Source organism: Coccinella septempunctata, chromosome 9 (assembly GCF_907165205.1).
Source record: "Coccinella septempunctata chromosome 9, icCocSept1.1, whole genome shotgun sequence".
NCBI classification, from domain to species: Eukaryota; Metazoa; Arthropoda; class Insecta; order Coleoptera; family Coccinellidae; genus Coccinella; species Coccinella septempunctata.
In genome coordinates this window covers 10742340-10770184 of record NC_058197.1, presented here as the reverse complement: position 1 = coordinate 10770184, position 27845 = coordinate 10742340, and the positions used below count along the sequence as shown (strand labels likewise).

The window sequence follows — 27845 nt, the reverse complement described above, 5'->3', positions numbered from 1 at the left end:
CGCAAGAACTGATAAGCAGAAGTCAAGACATCGTCATCGAAGCGAATTTTACCGATTTTCGGCATATATGAGAGACATTCCTTTTCCACCCCCCAGCGGTGGGTAGAAAAGGAGATGACCCTTCGCTGATCGGGTTATTCTGATTAATTTTGATTTTGAGTGTTCAGTTTCAATTTAATGAGTTCTGAAAGAATCGAAAGAGTTCGGGATTTTCTCTTTCGCTTTTAGTTCGAGCTATTCTTGAAGTTGCTTCCGTTCAAAGTACGAGTAGGTTTGTAGCCAGGTTTTATTTTTTTCCTCTTTCATTTGTTCTAAGCCTTCAAATTGATGTATGCCACCATGATCCTAACCTCACAACAAAGAGCTAGTGCCAAAACAACTGCTGGAGACTACTCAGTCCTCAGAGTCCAGAGATAAGAAAACACTTAATTGGAAACCTCAGTTTCAACCCTTATTCATACCTATTTCTATCATTTCTGGCAGTGCGCATATCGGATTTTCTGTCTGGCGTGCAAACCCGTTGAAATCAGAAACTATAGTGATAAAGAAGTTTGCCTTTTCCCCTATCCTAATCAGTTCTATCACACCTGGGAGTACGATTTTCTGGCTGGTGTGCAAACCCGTTGGAAGCTTTAACCAGAGTGTTTAACAATCGATCACCCTTTTCCCTTATCCTTTTTGGGTTCTCTTAGCTGGAAGAACGATTTCTGGCTGGCGTGAAAACCCGTTGGAAGCAGAAAACAGAGAGGAGAACCGTTTCCCAACGCCGTACTTTGTTTTCCCAACCTGGAATCCGGTAGTTTTGAAACTGAGCCCGAACTTCATTGCCCGTTGAGTGTGAGTCTTGCTTCTGGCTATCGAACGGATCTGTTACACCCTTGGCGCGTTTGGGATTGGGTTGCTATTTGTATTTTTTTAGAGGAAAACCTTTTTAGTTGTGTAATGTAGACTGTTCTTATTCCAGCCATTGTAATGAGATTTTCGCTTAACTGATTTTATAATAATTCATGTTGTGTTCCTCATTGCGAGTCAACCAATAAAATTTGTGAACTTCGATTTTGACTTTCAATGGTTGTCGCTAACACCCCAGACAGCACAGAACCTTCTCTTTGACCAAGGTAGGTTTGCTATTTGTCCCTTTAAAGAATAGCAGGCGCTTGAGAGAACCGAGGAAACTACAGGCTGTTGAAACTCTATAATAAATGTAATTCTCACAAATGATTTCATTGAATGCATTTTTTTTCAGAATGTAGTTTTTCATTGATGTGATGAATCTTCTTCGAACACAAAATTCCACTCAAATCTTTTAGTATCTTCATTAACCATTACATACATGATTGAGCTCAACTCATTTGAAAGTGATCTGATCGTTCACTAATGAATATTCGACCATAGACCAATGATATCGCCTCTATTTCCTCAATAATTATTGTCAACTCAAATCCGACTCAGGTATTCGATCAAGAAATAGGTTAAGCAATAAATACCACATGGTTTTCTAGGCCATCTGCAGCCTACTACTATTAATCCATTTAAGAGGGCCAGAACTCGAAAAAATAAAAAATATAATATGTTAAAAACAACTCAAAATATCCAAGACTTATTATTTCTCAGACCAGCAAAGAAATAGTTTCCTCCTAGAGAATACACAATATGTGCTTGTGTGTGGGTGTCGTATATTATTCTACAAACGACCGTCGCCAATATAAAGAGCTACGAGAATGCATCTGATTAAACCTGCATATTACACATAATCATATAGGCAAGGATGAACCAAATATCAACGATGTTAGGCATAAAGGCCGCGAGATCGGTAATGCCCTTTCGTAATAAAGAGCATGCTCTGCAATTATGCCGTGAACGCCGTTGAAATTTCCATTGAAATTCCTGCAAGGGGCGCCTCACATATAACAATGGGATGGAAGCCTAATGAACGTTTTACATATGGTATATTCATACTCGATAACATGGCATTGTAGATGATTTTATGAGCGTTCCATGGTGCTTAATTTGGCCGATGAAACTAATGACTTGTAACACTTGGATGGCGACTATTGTTGTAATTCATTCGTACTCTGCGGTGAAACGTGAACAGTGACAATAATATTTACAATTATGGGAGTTATAGATGAATTCTCATGTTAGGGTCATTCTATCCATATGTAGGAATTGCAATTGGATATTGAGGATAAATATTGTCGTTCATGAAGATTTTTAGGAAGCCACAAGGGACTACTTCAGTCTATTCAAGCTTCATTGCATGTTATGTACATGTGGTACTAAGCAATAACAAATAAACTGCTCCACAAGAGTTAGGGATATCGTATTCAATCATTTTTAAAAGTATGTAATCTTCGAGAAATCACTGTAGAATCATTTAAAACTCAATATGAATCGATCCAATAAAAATCAGTATGAGACACTTCGTCAATCTGGTCGCCCTTTTTCTGAAGTTTGGTTCTCTTTTTCTGAAAATGCCAAGACGTAAATTAACAAACGCTGAGGCTAATAGGGCTATCGGAATGCCACAGGTTGGCATAACTCAGGTTGTTGTAGCGGAAAGGCTCCAAGTCAGCCGAAGTGTGATATCTTGACTTTGGAATTGGTTCAGGAAGACAGGTTCCGTGTTGGAAAGACCAAGGCTTGGTGGGCGACGAAAAACAACACCTGCTCAGCATCGTTTCATCACCGTTTCGGCGAGAAGAAACCCTACATCTACGTGTAGAATGCTACGGAATACTCTTCAAAATGCAGAGGGGGTCCATGTTTCCATCGAAACCATCAGACGACGTTTGAGAGAGGTGAATCTAGGTTCTAGACGTCCATTAAGAGGAGTTCCATTAACACGTGACCATAAGCGTCAAAGACTGGAATGGGCAAGGCAACATATCAATTGGAACGATCAATGGCGTAGTGTCCTTTTCACTGATGAATCGAAATGATTTTCGAAGAATAAGTGTATAGACAATCCCACGCATACCCCGTAATCGCCGCTATGTCCAAGAAGTCCATCCATTCCGAGGGGGTAGTGTTATGGTATGGGCCGGGATATGTTTCAACGGGCGCACACATCTACACATTTGTCCTGGGAATATAACCACCTTACACAATAGGGAGCATGTCATTGACAATGGTGTTCCAAATTTTCACGCTGCTATTGGTGAAACTTTTCAATTTCTAGACGATAACGATAGACCGCACCGTGCAGCCATAGTTGAGAATGCGTGTGAGGAGCTTAGTATTCCACATTTACCAATACCTCCGCACTCACCAGATTTGAATAGCATATAACATGCATGGGATATGCTCCAAAGAATATTAGATAATCATCAACCTACCCCAGAATCCTGAAATGATCTGAGAGAGCTTCTGCCCCGTTTATGGGACCAACTTCCTCAAGAAATGTTCAACAACCTCGTGTGTACTATGCAAAGAAGATGTCAAGCTGTTATTGATGCCCGTGGATGCCATACATTGTATTAATAGTCTTCAAATTCTCGAATTCTCTGTGAATGAAATTTCGTTATATTACTCGATTTTTCTTAACCAACCTGTATACGCTGCAGACCTACAAACTAAAATTAATTTGCAACTTGAAATGATATTAATATGAATTTTCATCACAAAAATCTTATTTTAACTATATTTTTTTGCAATTTAAGTCAATATTCCTAACTCATGTGGAGCAGTTTATTCAGAGAAATTGTCGATTCGCCACTAAACAACGAAGGGAATGAAAAAGTGGTGTCATTTGTGGTACATCGTTAGTAGGGATGTAAGTAGAGTCAGAGAATGTAGAGACATTTTTCTTCGAAAAAAAAACAGGAATTTATGGAATTTCCGGTAAGAAATTCTTTTGAAGAACTTATCTTCTTTTAGATGGAAGTACGATTTCTGGCTGGCGGGCAAACCCGTTGGTGGAAAAAATCCATGCATTGTCCACATCCGCGTTGGCGATAATTTTGTGCTAGTTGTACCTCTCCAAAGTTCAGTTGACCCTATCATTATCTATGTATCTAACCCTCCTCGCCAGATTCATCCTCTCCATCCTTTCATAACCGAGATATCTTCCTGAACCCACGGAAATAGGACACTCTACACAACCAATTCTTAGGTCAAGAAGATGTCTCGACTAGCAACAAATCCCACTCTAGTTTCTTCGATCAATTCTCTTGCGGTGTGCACCTCTGCCACATGTGTGGTATTGCTAGACCAATCATCAGAGCTTTCATCGCAAGATCCCAATTTATAATTAGGTTCCTACCGGTAAATTCTGACAGAATATCACGCTCAATGCGGCATCAAATTAATTGTTATCTGATCGCTATCCGATTGGGTGAACTAAATCGATTTCAATCATGAAAACGATGTCAATTCATTGGCCTCTCTATCAGATCCAAACGAATCATCCTGGAAGTACATGGAGCGATTTTAATCTTCCACAAAATAACCTCTTTCAAATAATGAAGTCTTCGAAGAACATATAACGCTCAGTTTTTTAATTTATGAAAGGTATACACCCTCATCGAGGATAGGCTATAGAATTTCCTCATTATTATGGAAACCAATGAACCCTGAAGACTGTTGTTTCGAGATTGAGAACCTTTGATAGTTTCCAGAAATTTGTTTTGAGCCGGATGTAGATATTATGTGCCGCTATAGGTTAAATCGATGCAATTAAATTTGTAGACAGTGTGGATTGGATAATGCAATAGCTGAACATACATTTGGGCAATCCCTATTTCCATCTACACGACATGATAGCCAAGGCTTCTATGAGGACCTCGACATAACTGTTTATCGTTTGAGAATGCGAATAATTGAGTATAAGAACAGAATATCACATTTGATCTGATCATCTGGAAGGATGAATCATAGCCAAAAGACAAAATCTGAATCTAATCTAATTTAATATGGTATGATGTATAACGACATATGTCTAACAGCCTCTGGTAGTTTTGAAGGAAAATTCTAGTACGTTAATAAATTGTGGAGTTTGAACAGGTGTAAAAATTCAATTACCTCACAAAAATAAATTACAATGAACCTTATGTCCACTATATAAATTAATATTATTTCTTCATTAATATTCAGAAAGTACATCACAATATATGGATCTCATAATACATTGAAATCAATCTTTGAAAATTTTGGAAGTGTGAAGTTGACACCCCCAAATGAAAATTTTTAAACCAATATTTCACTGTTGTTGGTCCATCGTAGGTCTATGATTATCCACCTATTTTTTTTTCATTTGTCTAGGCACCATTTGAGAGATGTGGAAGAATTAGTTTTTTCGAGGTATTTTCTGAGCAGCTCAGCCGAATTGCGAAAGCGATGGTAAATATCGTTTGTCGAACGTTAGTCCACTTTTGTCTACCCAATTACTTCATTTGTCTACCCACAGAACCATAGATATCAATCTATGATACATATTGTGAATCTGAAAATTTTATTAATCTCGGCGCAGTCATTCGATCCTGACGAATTTTCAAATGAATTCATCTTTTTCAGGATTTTTCGAAGGTCAGTTTTCGAGTCTTTTAACTCTCAATAATAATACCTGAGAATTTCATCCATCTCGGTGCAACCGTTCGGTTTTGACGAATTTTTAACTGAACCCATCTTTTTCAGGATTTGTCGAAGGTTAGCTTTCGAGTCGTTAATCTCCCAATAAAAGTAACTGCAGATGAAAATGTGATACATATTCTGAAAGGACCAGAGTCGCTGCTAGTCGGACACAGAGTTCGCTGTTATCTAGGGTGGTAGCGATAACGAAGTAGTCAAAATCAAATTATGTATCAGTTTATTCACACCTTCGGAAACTGATTATATATACAACGGAAATATGTGTAGGTATGAAATATGAGCGAATCGATCACCAAATGTACATTCGGGAAATTTGATCCGATCACGAGCACTTAATAAATTTTATACCGGTTACAGTGAAAAATCAAAGGTTGTTCAATAAAATGCGCCAACCAGAACTGACGAAATGGATACTAAGGATGACCTCGCGAAGTGAAATGACTTGCTATACGGTATCGGGATGTAATTAATTGTATTTCTCCAGAAATGAAAGAAACACAACCAGGGCGGATCTACTCGAGACTTTTATTCACTACCCCAAGGGCTACGCTCCATGACTGATAGCGAAGAAAAGGTCTATTTTGAGCTCAATTACGGGATTTCACTGACGACGAGCGTTATCTCTTATTCTCTACCCCAAGGGCTTACGCACCATGACTGATAGAAAAGAAGAGATTTCTATTTCAACACTTATGACGCGGAACGCGAACAGACGGGACTTTCTCTTCACTACCCCAAGGGCTTACGCACCATGACTGATAGCGAAGGGAAAAGTCAGACTCGCGAAACAGGGTAAAGTACGGCAAAAGATAACAGAAAACGATACAGTACAGCAGTGTCAAAGAAGTAACCGGTCTAGGTTTAATGAAGAAACTGAACGGTAAAGACGGGGACCTACCTCCTTTATTTCAGGCACTCGCGGAAAACAAACGAAAACTAAAAATTAATTCCTAAGAGCACTACCTTCGTAAAACAAAATTTATTTTAAATTCGTTGAACGGCTTGTCATGCACACAATTAAAGTCGAATCGCAGAGAAAAGAGAGTACAGAGCGTAAAAGTGACAAAAGAGACTAAACAGTAAAAGAGAGTCAAAGTGGCCGTCGCATGAAAAAATCTGGTTTTATAGGCAAATCCCCCACACGTTAAAAATCTGAAAATTCCAGAATGCGACAAGAGTGAAAAACGTCGTCAGCTCCGGTTTGTCGCATATCAACATCAGAAAAACGTCAAAATCTTCAACGGCATGCAAGAAAAACAAGTTTAACACAGATAAACGGTTTTATGAATGTACTGAATATTTTAGAATTAAATATTTTCACAGGCGGAAATATGAAATGAAAGGAATGCACTAAAATGAACTCCAATTCTTCTCAGAGAACTGGAGATCATAACAAAATATGAGAATTTCATCCATCTCGGCGCAATCATTCGGTTTTGACGGAATTCTCAACTGAACCCATCTTTTTCAGTATTTTTCGAGGGTCAGCTTTCGCATTGTTTATCCCTCAATAAAAGTAACCGTAGATGGACATGTGATACATATTCTGAAAGAATTTCATCCATCTAGGTGAAACCTACTTTTAATAGTAGGTCCTTCGATGTAATTCTAACCATCTTACACGTAGCAACCTTTGTTTCGTGATGAAAATTCTACGAAAATAAAACTTTGGAATTTCGTTTCAAAATAACGTTGGTGAAATTCGAATTCTAAACTTTGGGATATACCATTAGATTCATACGTTGACTTTCAGAATATTATCGGTTGAATCTACTTTGAATTTTCGTATATTCCAATAGATATCGATTTCAATAATCAATAGTAGTATCAATAACAATTTCACTTGACTTGCGTTGAAAGAATATTTCTTTTTTATTATAAATCAACTCATTTTATAAATTTCAAATTACAAAATTACAAATCAAAAATAAATCTGTCACTTGTGGAACCTTTTTGGAATATAAAAACAAGATTCGGCGACAAGGTAACAAGTTGCTTATTCTTTCAAACGAGATACCTAATACTTATACTGTGTGAAAACAGCTCATTCGGAGAAATTTCTCTCATGATAGAAAAATCTCAAAACCGGTGTGTTGTAAAAAAATAATTCACTTTATGTGATCTAGAAGAAATTGTTATGGTGCAAAAATTGCATGAGATTTTATGTCTCATTGTGAATTCACACCTATTGAAGGAAACGCAGCGATGGGAGCCACATAACCAAATATTTTTTCGTTAGTTCACCCAGATACCTCAACATCAAATCTTTTTTGGACACTGAAATTTGCTACGCCTGCGGAGGGATGCTAATTGTAACGTAATTCCACTGTAAACGAGTCACCCCTGTGTGCTAAACCATGTCCATCCGTTTTCCGTTGCAACTAGCCATTATTTTCGGAAACATATCGGCAAACGTTGCCCATTTACTGGCAGAGTGAAACAGCATGTTACTTTACGTGGGTTGGAAATGACCCACCCCCCATTAACTGAAATTAATTAGCAGTCGATTGGTGTAGGCACAGATTGGAGGTTGTACTGTAGCACATTGGCTGTTTTACACTGGTCGTAGGACTGGTCTATTAATTGATTATATGAATACGTCATCGTTTATGGTATATTTGGTAAATTTATTTTCCTGCAATGTGGGGGATTTTTCAAACCAGTGAACTAGAAATGAAGAAAAACTCAACAAGAATGATGTAAACTGATTCACCAGAGATTAAGTGAACTGAATACAATAGATCACTCAGCTTGGAAAATGCAAAAACGCTTACGACGAGAACGGACAGTTATACCTCCACTGCATGGAGCAAACGGAATGGTATATACGAGACTTGAAAAAGCCGAAGCACTTGCCGACTCAATTGAGAGAGAAGCCAGAATAAACTACAGAAATGATGATGACAATGAAGATCTAGAAGAGGAAGTGGAGGCAAACGAAGAACTGATGATGGAACCACCGGAAACCGAAATCATTCCAAAACCGGCTTCACCAACAGAGATCAAAGAGATCATAATGAAATTGAAAAATAGGAAAGCGCCGGGAGAAGATAGGATAACGAATTATATGTTGAAGAAATTGCCTAGAAAAGGAATAGCAGCCTTGACGAACATTACAAACGGAGTGATGAGGACCGAATACTACCCAAAGAGATGGGTACAAATGATAGTTTTCAACAAGCCTGGAAAAGAACGAAAATTTCCTCAAAATTATAGACCAATCAGCCCTGCCATCAGCACTAGGGAAAATCGTCGAGAGGGTTATCGCTAAAAGGCTGAATGAGGAAACAGAAATGTTGAAGACAATTTCACCCGAACAATTTGGATTTCGACGAGAACATTCGACTGAACTCCAATTGCTACGGCTCATAGAATACGTCACCGAAGGAATGCAGACCAAACAGGCCACAGGATTAGTTCTGATGGATATCGAAAGAGCTTTCGATAGAGTATGGCACGAAGGCCTAATCTACAAGATGAAAAAAGCAGGATATTCGACCAAGCTATGCAAGATTATAAGGAACTATCTGAGGAATAGAAACTTTTATGTAAAGATAGATGGAGCAACCTCTCAAACCAGACAATTGGAAGCGGGAGTGCCTCAAGGATCGGTACTTGAACCTCTGCTTTGCGTAATATACGTTCATGATATCCTGAAGAATGCTAGAAATATGCTCACCTTGTACGCAGATGACACAGGAATAGCGTTCAGACATCGACGCCCAGAGATCATACACCAGAGACTGCAGGAAGCCATAGATGAATTACTCAAATGGTTCATCAAATGAAAATCCAAATCAGTAGAACAAAGACTCAAGCAATATTATTGCAAAAGAGAAGATTGAGGATGGAAGAAAACCTTGAAGTTGATGGAGTGTGTTGTGCAGTTGATAAAACAAAAGCCGCAATGAGTAGACTTTATTCACTCATAGGCAGAATAAGTCATATGAATAAGAACATCAAAATGACGATGATTAAAACTATCGCGCGACCACAACTCACTTATGGATCGGCGGTACGGGCTTCGCAGCCAAGACCCACATCAAGAGAATACAGGCCACTGAGATTAAACTCCTTAGAATGGCGATGGATGTACCCTGGTTTGTTAGGAACAAACAAATCTACAAGGACTTGGAATGGGAACCAGTTACAGAATTTATGAAGAAAAAGGCGGAAAGGATATTCGACAAAGCCAAACAACATCCAAATGAGGAACTACGAAGATTAGTCGACTACGATCCAACGGAAGAACATAGAAGGTCAAGAACCTACCGCCGAAGACCGAGAGATCAATTAAGGATTCAAATGTAACCAATGAAGAGCTTAGCCTATAAAAGCTATAAGCAGCATACAACTATCAACACGACTATGATCGTGTGAGAGTCCAGAAACCATAAGAGTCAACTGGCTAAAGGCAAAATGCCCGGAACCTATGAAGAAGCAGTTAAGGGTTTTTAATGGGTCTCGAGCTCAAGAGAGTGAGAAACCCCACACTTGTTCCCCCTCAGGAGAGGGTGGTTCGTCTGATTTGCAGATTTTCCCCCTGCTACACAAAAAAAAAGTTAACTGATTGGAAAATGTTCAGTTAAGACTTCACAAAATATCATTTCAATACATTTGAGTCAAAATATTGGATGAAAATAAATATAATATCGGTATCGGAGTATGGCCTGGAAGTCTCAGCCAGAATGGGTTCAGTTTTTATGCCAATCTGCTTTCCTTTTCAAATTTTGAGAAGTCCATGTAACTTGGCGCCCTGCTTTTTGTTCATACTTGACCTACAGACGGTAGTTTCAAGCTGCACAATCGTGTGCTATGAGTATGGCTTGACTTTCACTGACAAATTCGACATGTCTTCACAACAGCATAGTTGCGGATTCTATTTACGGCCTCATGCTCCTGCTGACGTTCAAACAAGAGTTTAGAAACCAGCAGAAGGACGCCAAGACTGGCATGGTGCGAGAAGCTGGTACTGGGAATCACCTGCTGATTATAGTAAAGATTTTTGATTGATTGATTGTTTGAAACATGAGATCATGGACATTTATAGTGCTCAGTAATTACCACTTTCTTGTTATTGCTTACTTAGTGCTTGAAACCCTTCTCTCCAGCGTTGGGCAATCGGCATGCTATAGGAATATCAGCAGGTCATGTGTAAAATGATGAGAAATTGAAACTCATTATAGTCTATTCACGCCAGTATAAAAGCTCACATTGAATAGTGTTATGAACATTAGAAAAACCTACACCCCAGCATATCCGTCAAGTTGGCACCTTTGGATTTCATGTTGCATATTCCCATACTTATTCCTCCATGAACCTAAGGACGTCCCTGGAGACCTTGTCCAGGTCCTGGAAAAGCACCCTGTCCTGGAAAAGCACCCTGTCCTGGAAAAGCACCCTGTCCTGAAAAAGCACCCTGTCCTGGAAAAGCACCCTGTCCTGGATACGGAATCTGTCCTGGATAAACACCCTGCCGTGGGTAAAACTGGCTGGGGTAACCATAGTACTGGTTGTAGGGAGCGTAAGGGTTGTACCGGTTGACTCCATAAATACCGCTGAGCCCAGGCAGAATATGGTCGGCATTAAAACCGAAGAGAGTTGATACTAGGATCAAACAGATGAAAGCCTGGAAAACAATGCACGATATTTTTATATGTTCAATCAAACTAAAATCCATAACATCCTTTGATATGAAAATCAACAACTGTAACGATCTGAATCGACCTAGACAACCATCATCACTCAAAGTATAAGCAGAAAGACGAGGAAGAGTAGAGACTGACCGTGGTTTCGGTAATATATGACCTCGTCAGAGCAATACAACTCCCATCTCGACGAAAATAGAATGAATTGATCACAATTCACTCACTTCACTCTAGATAGCAGTCTATATCCATTTGATTCAATCTCAGTTTGCAGAAACTGCATATTGCGGTCAACAATCTGTTAAGAAAGAGAGCGGAAACGTTCGCATTTATGCAGTTATCGTTGCGCCGAACATCTGAACCACGATTCTGACTTTAAAATTGCGAAAATATTATATGTTATTATATGCACTTAATAATATGATGATAATAAAAGAGAAAAAGAAAGAAATCCAAGTTTTTTCTCGATATCAATAACAAAGGAATCATAAAAAACAAAATACCGTGCCCAATTGAAAAAGATTCAATAAGTGAATTAGGGGAGAATCAAGAATTATCACGAATGCTAAAAATTGGTGCTTGAATGTTATCGAAAAAATGGTTTAGAATATTTAGATAAAAAAAACATTATCAAGCTTTCCTTCTCACAATATGAACTGAAAGATGGTATGTAGAATTTTGAAGAATGAATTGATATCGATTTTAAACTTCTATTTCTCACCTTGTTCATTAGGTTGAGAAGGAATAGGGGTAATGGCTTTGGTAGACGAAAACTCACTGTCATTACCTAAGACGCGCACTTAACGGACGGGTATCAGACCTCAGCCAGGTTAGGGGATGAAACAAGACGGCACAGATTCACGACAGCTCACCCCTGAGCGTTCTTCACCCCCTGAGTATCCACGCCAGCAGAGGTCTTCGATAACAGCAGCGGTGAGCGTCGAAAAAACGAGGGAGGAAAAAGGATTATCCACTCCAAAGTGCGTTCTGCACCCCGTGAGTATCCACGCCAGCGGGGTGATTCAGCAGTAGGGGTGGACCTTGGGGAGTAAGGGATGAAGGAAGTTTTTCGCCACTCCAAAGTGCGTTCTGCACCCCCTGAGTATCCACGCCAGCGGGGTGCTTCGGCAGTAGGAGTGGAACTCAAACTGGGGAGTAAGGGATGAAGGAAGTTTTTCGCCACTTCAAAGTGCGTTCTGCACCCCCTGAGTATCCACGCCAGCGGGGTGATTCAGCAGTAGGGGTGGACGTTGGGGAGTGAGGGATGAAGGAAGTTTTTCGCCACTCCAAAGTGCGTTCTGCACCCCCTTAGTATCCACGCCAGTGGGATGCTTCGGCAGTAGGAATGGAACTTAAACTGGGGAGGAAGGGATGAAGGAAGTTTTTCGCCACTTCAAAGTGCGTTCTGCACCCCCTGAGTATCCACGCCAGCGGGGCGCTTCAGCAGTAGGAGTGGAACTTAAACTGGGGAGTAAGGGATTGAAAGGGTGACTAAAGTTCCAATGAAGTGACCTGGGGAGGAACATCTGATTTTATACCAAAAGGGGGGGTGCGGAAATCAGATGTGCCCCGACTGTCGAAATTCGGTAAAATTTGCGTCGATGAAGACGTCTTAATTTCGACTTGTCTGTGCTAGCGAACAAAAAACACGGTTATCTTCAAATTCAGGATGTTTTATACTGTGCGACATCGTTTTTCAGAACTGAAAACGGAATAAAAACGGTCCGAATGTGGGAATCCTGAATTGGAAACTGAAAATATTTCTCTTCAAAATTAATTCAAAATAAAATGACTTGAAATGAAACTAAAAGATTATTCTAAAATGAGATTGCATTTTTGTAAGAAAAATACACGTTCATTACAGTACCCTAAAATAAAAATATAATGCAGAACTGAATTCAATCTAGAAAAGATGCCTCATCCTTCGAGGCAATCCAAATTGGGAGCCAATTTTCGATTTACAACATATTTTGCAAACTCCACAAAGTAGGCCACAAACACCTTAATAATCGCCAAAAAGCTCTGAAAAAAATGTCATACAATGGTGAAATGAATACTGAGTGTTGCACTAGAAACAGTCGAGTTATCAAATCAAGTGGATAGTTTGGATGGAAACAAAGTTATGGATCATGTACGCACCGCAGGGTCACCCTCTATATCAAACGGTCGAAATAAGACATTGAATCTGCGTTGGCTAGCCGCCGAATTTTATTTTTCGAATTATTCCATATAAAAGGTATTTCAGTAGAACAAAATTTCCTAACTCGAATTCAATATGGATCAACTTAGAGCCGAAGGTACTTGAAACAAATTAGCGCTGATATGAAGAAAAGTTCCCTCTATGAGACGAGCTAGGTGATGTATCTATTTTGTCGTGAGTATTATGGATACATTATTCATTTGTAACTTTCTTCCATAAGTTGCTGTCCTCCCTTCGTTGCAAACAACATCTCCAAGTACAGGTGTAATACCTCCCAGTTCATTTACCGCGATTTAGGGGATCTAGGCATCGTTGAATGCACTCCGCGAAACATGAAATATCGCCATTATTAAAGCTCCAGAACGGAAATGAAGTTCGGTGGGTCGGAAGGGAGTTTATACAGTCTCGCAGTAGGCTGCTACTCCGTGGAATGGTCCATTTGTCATGTGTTATCGCAGATATTTATCAAATTTTAGTAGCTGAGTGGTACTTTTCGATTCTTTTGAGATATGGAAGATCAAGGAATGAAAATATTATCCTCTTAAATTATACAAATGGACACAATACTCACCATGATTGATGGAGCTGAAAATTCAAAGAAGGAGCCAATAAATTGAAAAATCCCTAATACTAAGAATTTTATGTACATAATGTAATAATTACGAGCCACTGTCTCGTCCTGTGCATTGTGCTAACTGATTTTTAGGCAAACAAGGCTTGGTTCAAACATAATACCAGAAATTTACGAACCACAACCTGTCTTTATCTCAAAATAATAGTTATTTAATCACCTAGGTTATTAATGACATTAATATCTCGCTTCGCTCGCACGTTAAAATTGACTCTCAAACATTTATCGCTCAATTAATAAACGACTTGATTACAAGATTTTTCCGTCGATCACATTTTGAACTGAATGGGAATTCTTGATTGCAAATTTTTTTTATCGATACCTAGTCAAATTTGACACTTCATAAATTTTCTATGTTCATATCGTAATGTTGACATTTATGCGGCCGATTGAACAATTCGAGAAGTCCATAGACGGCATATTCGAGTTGTGACATTTTGAGTAAATCACATTGATATCGTTCCCTATAATATCTCTTAAAGAATGGAGCTGGTGGAAGCTGGAGTTTTAGTCCATAGATATATTGATTACTCTCTAACCAACATAATTTTTCTGCAACCTTTACAATTCATTCCTGCTCAATTCACCCACTAGGTACTACGAAAAGCAATGCGAAATACAAATGAAATAATTATTTGGGTAGCTGGTGAATCATTATCATCATTGCTGTTTTTCGTTAACGGGAATAAATCTACAAAAAGACAGAAAAAAAAAACCGGTGCGAACAGACTTATAATTTCTTAGGGCTAATTGCGACTGTGTGCCCTCCCGTGACTGAAGAGACCCAACCGTGACCTACAGATCCTTCCTTGTCGTCTCAGGTTACCTGTGCCACAAGATAATCTAGTCGTAGCCGCAACCAAAGTTGCACTGACAGCGTTACCAGTGCAGCTTTTGAACACCTTCAGTCGAACAGGACAGATCCTTCCACACTCCGGGCATGGATAGTCACCAACCAGATCTGGCCGCCGCTGTATCTTTCTCGAGTCTCCATTGTAACTGTGTACCAAAGACCTCCACTGTGACCTGTCTAACACTAGTTGTTCCAAGTTGTGATTGGCATTAACTGATTTTAGGGATTGATGTAGTATATCCTTAAACCGCTTATACTGGCCTCCTGATTTCAGGGCTCCCTCTGTGAATTCGCCATACAGAGCTATTTTGGGGAGTCTTGTGTCTTGCATCCTCAGAATGTGGCCGCTCCATCTGAGTCGGGCCCTCGTTACTTCAGTCTCAATTGTTGTACAAATCACGCGTTGCAAGACTTCTGCTTTCGAAACTTTGTGGAACCATCTGATGTGCATTATTTATCTTAGATGACGTTGTTGTGTTTGTTCAAGCTGTTAAATATTTCGCCTCTAGGGCGTCCAACTTTCGCTCCTGTAAAGTAGCGTTGGGAGGACCACTGCTTTGTAAACAGCTGTCTTGGTCTTCAGATTGAGGTCGTGAGTTTGAAACACTCTGTCCTTTAGCTTCCAGAATGTCCGTGATGACGAATTGATACGTTTGTGTATTTCCGTGTCCAGGTTAGCCCTACAATTCATGAAGCTTCCCAAGTATTCGAACTGCTCGACCTGTTCTAGAGTTTCATTCTCCAGGCTGATATCTGTTTGAAGGCTTTCTGGCGGACTTACCAGGATTTTGGTTTTGTCGATATTGAGTCTAAGGCCTAGCTTCGTATATAAGTTTATAGGTGTCCAACATTATCTGTAGATCCTCTGAGCTGCAAGCGATAAGTGCGCAGTCGTCTGCATATTGAAGTTCCATGATAAACTTTGTACGGGTTTTTGCTCTGAGGCGCTTCAGGTTAAATAGGCCTCCATCAAATCTGAATCTTATTCCAACACCTCTTACAGGCATACTCATGTCAGCAATTATCGAGACAGCTGTGGCGAAAATATTGAACAGTAAAGGCGCTAACACGCAGCCTTGTTTTATTTCAGAGTTGGTTAAGAAATACAAGTCAAAATTTTCGTGAACAACGCACTTATGTATTTCTATTTCAACTAGGCTTGCTTGAATTGCCGATATGTATCGGGAGATACCGTTCATTTCATGAAAGTTTCGGCAATTCTTTTGAGAAATTGATATCCAAAAAACTGAACATCAGAGAGTTATACTTACTCAACCCTCAGTTGCAAATTAAGAGTCATAAGAACTATATGTAGTTAACGATTACGTCCATCAGAGAATTCTGACTTCTTTCTAAGAATTCGAACTTGGATTTCAGTTTTTCTGAATTGCAACTTTCAATTGGGAATTTCGACTCACATGTCAGAATGAGTTATTTCTCATAATTCTGACGTGTATCTCAGAATTTCAACTCGCAAGACAATTTATCCCTTGATTCCAACTTGGGAATCAGAATTTTTACAATTTAGAAAATTTGCTTCAACCACAAGGGTTATTAGCGATGGAGTAGTATATGTTGGATATATATAAACATGTCAGTGTATCATTTATCTCCTACTAGAAATTCAGAATTCTGATTTGTAGATTTGTATCTCACAATTCCAATTTTTAACTCATAATTTTACAAGCAAGTCAGCGTATCCCACAATTCCAACTTATATCAAAATATTGACCTTTGTCTCAGAATTCTAACTATAATAGTGTTCCGACTGGAAATGAAGAACTATACTTTTCGAAAAACATAATTCTGTTCATGTGAATCTAATTTATGAAAGTTCTCTCTTGTGGAGCAGCATAGTTTAATATTACAAGTTCTGATAAGTTTTGATAAAATATTCATGAGATGCACTACTGTGCGTAAAATATTCAACTGAATATTTTACGTTGATCATTTATACAATGTTCAAAGAACACGTTATTCATGCTTTCCAAACGAACTGTTCAAGTTCGTAAGGAATTCCAAATTGGCATAAGCCCGATTGTTATCTTCGCGATAGCTAATTCAAACCGATTGAACGTCGACCATGTCCCTCAGCACGCATGGCCACCCTCTCTCTCCCAAAACCACCCCCTATTCGGCTACAGCGGACCAGCCTCCAACTCCAGTCGTGAATGAACTTTGTTCATGGCGAGAAAAGCCTTTACCGATTCTATGTAGTTTCCCCCTTCGCCATTCTATACTCTGTCGCGATCACTGAATTTTCGAACGGTGATTTTTCTCTCTGATCCTCCCGTTCTTCTTTCTTAAGAACACTTAGCTTTCTCACTCAGCTTTCTGTACATTCGTGTTGATCTTTCTAGTTGAAAACTGACGTTGAATTCTTGTTGTTATTTGGAGTGTATTGTTGAAACTTTGTTTTCTATTGGTTCTTCAGGAAGGTGCCAAGTGCTGTGAAATTCTGTTAACCATAAGCAACTTCTGACTGAAGTCTATTGAAGACCTCATTGAAAGGTACATGTGGTTTTATCATCCAATTAAATTTATCATTATTTGATTTTGGAGGCTCAGTTTTGGGATTAAAACATCGACAATGAAATTATATATATAATTAATGAAAGATGAAAGATTTGATTCGAATATTGGTTGCTGTTTTGATAATGCATCAGTTTAACAATAGCAAAACTAAGATTGTAATGAAGAGATGAGTCACTGGACAACACCATTTTATTGAAATCGGAAATCATTTGCTAATCATTAATTTCATTTCGTTATAGATCTGCAATTTTCAATTTTTTTCCTAGAAAGCGGAAAACTGATAGAAAAGAAATTGATCAAAACCAAAATGAAATGGAAAAAGTTCTTAAGCTCTCGATGGTATCCAAAACTATCATCAACCCTTGTATCTCAGTGAAGTTTTTTATTATTTTCTTTTTGAATATTCAAGTCTTATATTTTTTGTTTATTTGTTTTTGTTTATTTTTTTTTAGCGATTACACTGACGAAAATACTACTAGTTGAACACAAATAAATTCAGTAAAGGGGAGTCATTGAGGTCAATCTGGTCGTATATTTATTGATTTTCAAACTTTCAAACAGATTCAGTTTCTGACTTTTAGTTTCTATTTGTGAAATTACGAAGTCTTTGTTGAAGTTTTGCTCAGCATAAGACAGATGCTCACTAAACGTAGAATTTCCAGTGGCTTCTTTTGAAACAATTTCTGTATTCTAATATTATTTTCAGAAATTTTCTGATGAAATTTGTTTCATCAGAGGCACTGAAAATTCTACGTTTGCTGAGCATCTGTTGAATGCGAAGCACAACTTCAACGAAGACTACGAAATTTTTCATATGGAAACTAAAAGTCAGAAACTGAATTTTTCAAAAAGTCAAATAAATAAATATTATCGCCGGATTTACTTATCGACCAGATTGACACAAAAACTTCCCATTACTGTATTTATTTTGAATATTTGTGTTCAACTTATGGTTTTTTTGTCAGTTTATTCGCTAACAAAAAATAAACAAAACAAAACAGAAATATAAAACTGAAATCTAAGTCAAGATTATAGTTTTTGATAACATCAAGGAATAAATATTTCATTGTGAAATAATAGAAAATTAATAGAAAGTACCATTTTCCATATTGTTTAATTACTATCTGTAGTCCGTTTTGTACCTCTCCAAAATTGCTCTGGATTTTCCAAAAACCGTCATTAGGAGTACCTAAGAATATAGAGGGGTCTCTACTGAGTCAAATGCTTGCTTATATATTTTGTTTGGGTTCCAAACATTTCAGTTTACCATCACCCATCTGAAGATGCTATTGTGATAGCGAAACACGTGTCGAGGTATAAAAACTCATGAAAATCGTATAATTTGTTTTCAGTTCAATGATGGATTTTAATCAAGTATCGGCCACATCCATCAAATATTTCAAAGTGATTCCACGTTTGGAATTTGTGGTTTATGTAATGGACAATAAGAAATTTGAAGAAACGATATACAATCGATTCTTGACGGATAATCTTATCAATCATACCAAGCATTTTTGAAAAGCACACAGGTCATTCCATTTCACAAGATTCCTCGAAAAGTTGAAATATATTACATATTCGGTCGTTTCTCTTTGCTTTGTCAGCATTGCAATAATTTGTCCAGAATTCTTGTTTGTTTTCGTATTCATTTTAGATTGGGTGTTCAAAAAAGACCACTGTGGAGCATTGAAATTCGAATTTGTATAATATATCAAAGTTGAGTCCATGTCTATTAACGCCTCGTAGTATTGAAAGATCAAACAAATACAACTCTTCATTAAGTTGAAATTAATTGGCAATTAATATTTCTCTAATCATTGAAAAAGACATTTGGCTTCGAACTTGCTTATATATCTCTCATAACAATGACTGTGCTACTCTGTTGAAAAAAACCGGGCATCAAAATCAACGCAACAAAATAGTTCATTATTCAAAGGGCCTATCATGATGGCTTTTACGATTCAAATGTGAGACACACATGCTGGATCATCTGAGTAAAAGATAACCATAATTATCCAGGAAATAGTGCACTTGGTATACGACAGTGGACACATTATTTTTGAAATAATCATTATCTTATGTTTCTACCAAGGAGTGTTGAACCAACAGGTAACCGATAGAATCGTCACAAGTCCTCATTGTTTTTAACACGTTGATATTCGGTCCCTCCTGATTACAGAGAGAAAAAGGTAGCGTCTTAATCAACACTAGAAGCAGTAAAACGAAGGCAACAAGGAAAGAGAGAGACCATCAAGTAGGAAAAATAAAGTTCAAACAAAATGTAATTAAGTTGTCCTCATTAACGGTTTTCTGTTAGCTCAAGTCTAATGTTGTCAGCACTGAGTAAGATGGATGAATCCTATAATAGGGTTCCGTACATGCCTACCCTTTTCGTTTTGTTGACTTGTGAAATGGTCTTCTGTATCTTTGTCAGGAAAGTAGAAGAGTTAAAAATAAATGAAAAACCATTGTCGAGGAAATTGTACGAGTTTATCATATGGAGGATACAATTTCGTTATGGTTTCATGAATAATTATCATTTAGTGATGCCCATGAGACCAACGAGACGAGACTTTAATGAAGTCTCGTTTCGTGGTTTATAACGTTTTGTGAAAGCGGAATATACATTTAAGGCCTGGTACTTTCACCTTCGAATAAATTTTATTCAACGAATAATGACGTACCGATATTCGATCTATGACAAATAAACTCTTCTAATTAAGTTTCAATGACAGATTTATTCGATGAATAACACTATCTGAAAGTGAAAAGACTGCATTTTTACTAATCTTACGAATAAGACTTAATAAATGCGAATAAATTTATTTATTCGCACGTGAAAGTACCGGGCCTAAATCTAATAATAATAACTGCAGGATATATTTGAATGTGGGGCTTTTTATTCAACAGATGATAGAACTGGTCAAAATGAAGCGGTTCACCAAAAATCACCTAGAGATAGATCCTTATACGACCCTAGACTGTTTGTTAGCTGAATTATCGCAAAGCAGTGGGAAAAAATTTATCTCCTGATTCGACTATGTGGTTTCGTTTAGGATATTGGCTTGTTCGATATTTACGTGGTAATGGACATGGAAATTGAATTGCCGAATTATTGTCATTATTTTTCAGTAACCTACACGATTTTATGAAATGGCTCATTCGATACCAACGGACACAAGAGACTTTTAGGACACCATTGTAAATAATAGAATATACATCAAAATCTCACCAATGAAATTTGTATAAATTATATATGAATTTTTTCAAAATGGTCATCAAATCTGCTTGTTCGAACATTCCAACAATCGACGTAAAAGTGGGATGAAATGGGGAAACATCAAAGCACTTTTTCAACAAAAGTAACATAAGCACTTTCAGAAACTGCCTCGATTTTCTACATTTTTTTTTCACCCTAAATTGCACGATGATGCATCTAATACGATGAACTTGGTACTGAACCATTCATTGTCCAGCCGTATGTTTATGTTTTGTTTCGTTTCTGCGATGCCCGGAGTCACCTTCCAGAGTCCCGTACTAGAAATTTTGTCGTACTTCTAGGGGTTGTATCTCAGCCATCTTGGATATTTCATATAAACAATTTTTGGTTAAACGACTTATGTTGATGATCTTCTGTCAAAAAAAAGACTCACTTTTGAAAACACTCTGTATAACGGATACTCTAGTTAATCTACCGAGTATTTTTTCCAATAATTTGCATTTAGGAGTATAATTATAATAGTGATAATTCTTTTAAATTTGTTAAATGAATAGAGAAAGATTTTTAAATTTTTAGTTGCAATAGACTTATTCTGAAGATAACTTCACGAAAAATTGCAATTTTATGGAATTCATTATATAGTATGTCTTCGAATGTCAGAAAAATGTTGTTTTGCTAAACTTTATTTTATTCAGCTGAATCGTTTTAGCTATGACATTAAAATCTACTGTCGTTCAACTTCAACACCTGATATGTTGTTCTCACAACAAAAGCTTTTCAAGGTATGTTTGATCTTATCTCTATATGTATTTCGATCCTTATTGTAGGTCCTAGCGGTTATGAATCACCATGTATTTTTATCATAAAATGTTTACTAACAATGTTTTCTCAAAAATAATGAGAATAACTGTTCCAACGAAATTATTATTCGTATTATTCGACCAATATATTGAAGGCTAACGAAGTAGTCGCTGCAAAACGCAAAACGCAACTGGTTAAATCGTATTATCATTTTTATAGGACATAGCTGTTTCACTTTATGATCTATTCATTTTTTCAGAGTTTTTATCAATATATATTTATTGCAGTAGAATTAAGAATTTCTGTTCTCGATCAATGTGACAAAATTTTTGAAAAAAACAACTTTTTTAGTGCCTTTCAAATCTTGAATGTATAAAAAAAAAGAAAAAGTGAATACGAAAAAATTTATCCGAATTTTTCAAATTTACGATTCAACAATTGTATGTTTTCCCATAGGCATGTGCTTAGAAATATTTGGGCGATGGTTTGGTAGCTATTGTCTATAATAGCAAAAAAAAAATCACTTCGCAATTTTGTGCATCACTCTTCACATTATCTGTTACTTAAAAATCAATGAGCATCCTTCGTTATTCTCAGTGAATTGTCTTCAGTGGTCGAAGTGATAAAATACACCGATTATTCGCCTAAAACCAAATGGTTTCCGAACAAACCAGAACAAGTGAAGTCTAACCATCTTCAATATTATTCCAACCCCAGTCATATTCTAATCAGAAACCAACAGGGATGCCCTATCTGTTAATTTTATTCGGAGAGGCGCTTCTATTTGCCATGGATATCTTTCCCTTGACTGATCCCTCTCTGGTCTCATCGTCAAGATTTAATTGAAAAACTTCGGTCCATCCCAGCGAAGCACAATGTTGTACGATGTGAAATTCATGGCGCAAGAAGCCAAGCTAGGCCAGGGTAACGATGAATTTTTCATGAGAGTGACCAGTTGCGACTATAAAAGGCACAGGGTATACCCAAGTAATTTTTGATGGGCAGGAAGCATCAAACCAAAACATTTCCTGAAAATTTAACGTGGACAGGTTCTTCAAGCGCATGTATGATGCCAGGTACACGAGAGACTATTCTTTGTGATGTCCATTTGTTGACAACCGAATTACTAGGATCAGGTTCAAGGAATACTTCAAGATTTTCATTCCAATATGTCTGAATTCTGTAGATATTTACTGGCTCTCACATATTTTCCTATCACTGTATAATGACAAATATTGGTATTCGTCATTCTAACTCACTTAAAACAAGGTGAATATTTTTTTCTTGAGGTCAAAAGAAACACTTTTTTCCTATACCATTTCTTTTGATTCGTCCCTGATGAAAAGATATAGCCATTTGAAGTTTTCATAATGAACTGTGCCACCCCTGGAAAAACAATATTACCTTGAGAATAACTAGCTAAATCTGTGACAATACACATCTGTGAATATTTTAAGAAGAGTTGCATTGGGTCAAAGTACTCAACTTTTCGAATTTCACAGATAGTTTTTGATTTTTGAACATCAAGTTACTCGAAAACGGCGTATTATATATGCCGGTGACTACGTGGCAGGTATTTTTTTTGATCTATCAAGGGCGTTCGACACGCTACGGCATGACTTCATTTTGGATAAGATGTATCAGATGGGATTCAGGGGCGTGTTTCTTGAATGGATCAAGAGTTTTCTAACTGAACGTAAAGTTTATGTGAGATTGAATGATGTTTCATCTGATGAGTACACTAACAACATGGGTGTCCCTCAAGGATCTGTTCTGGGCCCGCTTCTATTTTTATTATTTATTAATGATCTGCCTGCATACGTGCTAGCCTATATACTGATAATGTTCGCTGATGATACTTCTATCGCTATAAGAGCCAAAAGTTGGCAGGAATTGAAGTGGCTGTGCGAAACAATAGTTCAGTGTTTCATTGATTGGTGCCACAGTAACGCACTTATTCTTAATCTGTCGAAGTCGGTAATAGTCAGATTCCGGAATCAAGATAATCAGAGTGTTGAACCTCTCATTATAAAACATAAACAAGGTGAATTGAAAGCGACCGACGACGTGAAATTTCTAGGCCTGTATGTGGACGGAAACCTCAGGTGGCATCTCCACATTGATCATGTTTGTGGGAGGCTAAACAGTGCTTACTATGCCTTATTACGCCTTAAGAGTTGTCTCCCTGTCGACGAACTACTGACCATTTATTACAGCATGGTTTACAGTCATTTAAATTACAATGTAGTTCTTTGGGGCTCCTCGGCAGGGGCGAATCGACTGTTTATTTTACAAAAGCGTATCGTACGACTTATTTTCAGACTTCGGCCATGCGATTCATGTCGTCCGATTTTCGCTCAATTAGGTATTCTTCCCTTTCCATGTATTTACATCCTTAATTGCCTTAATTATATCCACCTTAACATCAGTAAATACAAAAGATGCTCTGACTTTCATGGATATAAAACACGTCACGCTGATACCATTGCCTTCCCCAGACATCGTACAGCTAAATATGAGACCTCACCTAGCTTTGTTGGTATAAAATTGTACAATCATTTGCCTAGTAGGTTGAAGTCAATGAATGGAAGGTCTTTCAAGCGAGAAGTGAAGTATCTGTTAAATAACGGATGCTACTATAGTGTTGATGAGTTCCTTAAGGACTCTGTTCATTAAATCTCTTTGCTTTCTTCATATACTTATGTATAATATTTTAAATGACTTGTCCTATACATTTTTAAATGTCGAAAAGGATTAATAAACTTTATTATGACTTTAGCCTTGCGGCTTTCACACTCCTCTCCAGAGGAAAATTCACTTATCCCAGATATCTCAGATATCAAAAGGATTAAGCTCTGTTGCAGCCCTTTCCAGGTTTTCGGGCTCGTGGTGGTGGTCGGGTTCGGGTCGCTCCTCGGCTCCCTGCTGTAGGTTGGATTCCTGCTCTACCCGCACTTCCTGTCGGAGCAGACGGTGTTCCTCTGCATTCCCCATGTACTTGCGTACAGTTCTCGCCGTTCCGAGCAGTACCGCCTTCTGCATGACTTTATAAATATTTTCGTCCAACTGAAGTTTTCTCAAGTTCTCTAGTAGTTTCTTCGGTATCAGGCCTGTAGATGAAATGACAATAGGGATGGTGCTTATATCTTTCAGCTTCCACTGTCTTCTGGTTTGTTCCTCGAGATCTCTGTATTTTGAAATTTTTTCAGTGTGTCTATCTAGAAGATTGTTATTATTTGGAATTGCCACGTCGATGAAAAGTGCTGTGTCCTCATCCTTATTGAGCAATATGAGGTCTGGTCTATTGTGGGTTATTTTCCGGTCTGTGAAAACAGTGCGATCCCACATTTATTATTATTATTATTATTATTATTATACGAGAAAATACGAAGAACACTTTTATTTTAAGAAACGTTCAAATATTCCTTAGGCAGCGTCCAACTTACTTTTGAAGAATTGGTTCTTTGAATTTTTGTAATTTTTATGGTACGTAATGATCATAATGAGAATACTGGAAGACGTGGGTGATATCTTGTGTTCGAAGAAGATTAATCAAATAAATGAAAACTATATTCCGAAATTCATTTCATTCGATAAAAACGTTTGTGAGATAACATTTTTTTATGGTCTTTCAACAGCCTGTATCTTTTAAACCGAGCGGTTTCGGAAAAATAGTGAGGGAAAAAAGTGTTTCCTTTGACCTCAAGGAAATTGGTCACAGATGCTCGAAATAAAATTAAAACACCTACAATTTTTAGTTTTGTCAGGAAGCCCCTCTTTTGGTGTTACAACCCCTTGAATTTCGCCCCTGAAAATAATCTAAGAATCCGGAAATCACTGAATTTGGTACAAAGTATTGCGAAGTCTCAGAGTACTCATCATCATCATCATCATTGCTGTATCCCGTTACCGGGAATAATTCTACAAAAAGATAAAAAAAGAAAAAAATAAAGGTGCGAACATACTTGTAATTTGTTTGGGTAAATTGCGACTGTGTGCCCTCCTGCGACTGAAGAGACCCAACCGTGACCTGCAGATCCTTCCACACTCAGGGCATGGATAGTCACCAACCAGATCTGGCCGCCGCTGTATCCTTCTCGAGTCTCCATTATAACTGTGTACCAAAGACCTCCACTGTTACCTGTCCTGGTTTTCGGGCTCCCACTGTGAATTCGCCATACAGAGCTATTTTGGGGAGTCTTGTGTCTTGCATCCTCAGAATGTGGCCGCTCCATCTGAGTCGGGCCCTCGTTACTTAAGTCTCAATTGAGTACAACTCGCGCGTTGCAAGACTTCGGCATTCGAAACTTTGTGGAACAATTTGATGTGCATTATCTGTCTTCGATGACGTTGTTGTGTTTGTTCAAGTTGTTTAATATGTCGCCTGTAGGGCGTTCAGCTTTCGCTTTCGTAAAGAAGCGTTGGGAGGACGACTGCTTTGTAAACAGAGTACTACCTGTTTTGGCGATGGCCTCACTTAAGACTCATTCATTGCTGTATCCCGTTACCGGGAATAAATCTACAAAAAGAAGAAGAAAAAAAAAAAATTCGAACAGACTTGTAACTTCTTAGTGCTAGTTGCGACTGTGTGCCCTCCTGTGACTAAAGAGACCCAATCGTGACCTGCAGATCCTTCCACACTCAGGGCATGGATAGTCTCCAACCAGATCTGGCCGCCGCTGTATCCTTCTCGATTCTCCACTATAACTGTGGACCAAAGACCTCCACTGTGACCTGTCTAACGCTAGTTGTTCCCAGTTATGATTAGCATTAACTGATTTTAGGGATTGATGTAGTGTATCCTTAAACCGCTTAAACTGGCCTCCTGGTTTCCGGGCTCCCTCAGTGAGTTCGCCGTATAGAGCTATTTTGGGGAGTCTTGTGTCTTGCATTCTCAGAATGTGGCCGCTCCATCTGAGTCGGGCCCTCGTTACTTGAGTCTCAATTGTTGTACAACTCGCGCGCTGCAAGACTTCTGCATTCGAAACTTTGTGGAACCATCTGATGTGCATTATCTGTCTTAGATGACGTTGCTGCGTCTGTTCAAGCTGTTTAATATGTCGCCTGTAGGGAGTCCAGCTTTCGCTTCCGTAAATAAGCGTTGGGAGGACCACTGCTCTGTAAACAGCTGTCTTGGTCTTCAGATTGAGGTCGTGATTTTGGAACACTCTGTCCTTCAGCTTCCAGAATGCCCGTGATGCCGAATTGATACGGTTGTGTATTTCCGTGTCAAGGTTAGCCCTAGTATTTATGAAGCTTCCCAAGTATTTGAACTGCTCGACCTGTTCTAGAGTTTCATTGTCCAGGCTGATATCTGTTTGAAGGCTTTCTGGCGGACTTACCAGGATTTTGGTCTTGTCAATATTGAGTCTAAGGCCTAAAGCTTCGTATATATGTTTATAGGTGTCCATCATTATCTGTAGATCCTCTGAGCTGCTAGCGATGAGTGAACAGTCGTCTGCATATTGAAGTTCCGTGATAAACTTGGTACGGGTTTTTGCTCTGAGGCGCTTCAGGTTAAACAGGCCTCCATCAAATCTGAATCTTATCCCAACACCTCTTACGGGCATGCTCATGTCAGCAATTATCGATACAGCTATGGCGAAAATATTGAACAGTAAAGGCGCTAATACGCAGCCTTGTTTTATTCCAGAGTTGGTTGAGAAATGGTCGGTTGTAGAGCCATTATGCTGTATTCTAGCGGTGTTGTTGGTATGAAGGCTTTTACACACTGCTAGGAATTTTTCGGGTACTCCTAGACGTGCCATGATTTTCCAGAGCGCTCTCCGATTCACCGAGTCGAATGCCTTGCTTAAATCGATGAAGGCTGTATAAATCCTTGATTGTTGTTCACGGGCCTTTTCTTGTAGCTGTCGAAGTGTAAAAATTAGGTCCACCGTACCTCGATTTGGTCGAAAGCCGCACTGGGATTCAGGTAAAAGCCTCTCTAAGAGTGGAACCAGACGATTAGCCATAATCTTCGAGAGAATTTTACCGGCCACATTAAGCAACGATATGCCCCTGTAATTGTTGCAATTCGACGTATCGCCTTTGTTCTTATAGAGGTTGATAACTAAAGCGTCTCTGAAGTCTTGTGGCACATCTCCCTGTTCCCAGATCTTGCGGAATAGTATTAGGAGACTATTGACAATGTCCTCATCCAAGGCTTTGAATATCTCCGCCGGAATGCCGTCTAGACCAGGGGACTTATCATTTTTCATATTTTTAATCGCGCTTATGATTTCCGACATTGAAATTTCGTCATCAAGCGATGTCATCGGACTATACGCGGGAAGCAGTTCTAAAATGGATAAATCCGAGTCGTTATTTTGATTCAAGACCTGTGAGTAATGCTCCTTCCATCTTTC

The 27845-nt window shown here is 38.4% G+C and overlaps 2 protein-coding genes across 9 annotated transcripts in view; one reads left to right on the top strand and one right to left on the bottom strand.

The window, feature by feature from the left end:
• LOC123320877 (synaptotagmin-7) overlaps positions 1 to 27845 on the top strand; it is a 419223-nt gene that overhangs the window by 151924 nt on the left and 239454 nt on the right. For 2 of the 7 annotated variants that reach the window (XM_044908358.1, XM_044908355.1), the window contains exon 1: positions 17318 to 17432. The exons of the other annotated variants lie outside the window; for them this stretch is intronic. The gene's annotated coding sequence lies outside the window, so the exon portion shown is untranslated. Of the gene's footprint in view, positions 1 to 17317; positions 17433 to 27845 lie in introns of those variants that run through there. 7 annotated transcript variants of the gene reach the window in all.
• Positions 10760 to 14175, bottom strand: LOC123320885 (galectin-3-like). 2 transcript variants are annotated; one of them, XM_044908368.1, is made up of 3 exons: positions 14085 to 14175; positions 14009 to 14022; positions 10760 to 11218 (listed from the first exon to the last, which is right to left on the bottom strand). In XM_044908368.1, the coding sequence occupies exons 1-3, from the start codon at positions 14122 to 14124 to the stop codon at positions 10910 to 10912; spliced, it is 363 nt and encodes a 120-aa protein (XP_044764303.1). In that variant the 5' UTR covers positions 14125 to 14175; the 3' UTR covers positions 10760 to 10909. The 2 variants fall into 2 exon arrangements, with proteins under 2 accessions (XP_044764303.1, XP_044764302.1); XM_044908367.1 differs by having other exon boundaries at positions 14009 to 14174.

Excerpts from the sequence above, each read along its gene's own strand:
- LOC123320885 (XM_044908367.1), bottom strand. The coding sequence starts at position 14,086 with ATGTACATAAAATTCTTAGTATTAGGGATTTTTCAATTTATTGGCTCC. Across the intron at positions 11,219-14,008 it reads TTTCAGCTCCATCAATCATG|GCTTTCATCTGTTTGATCCT; the intron begins GTGAGTATTGTG and ends ATTGTTTTCCAG.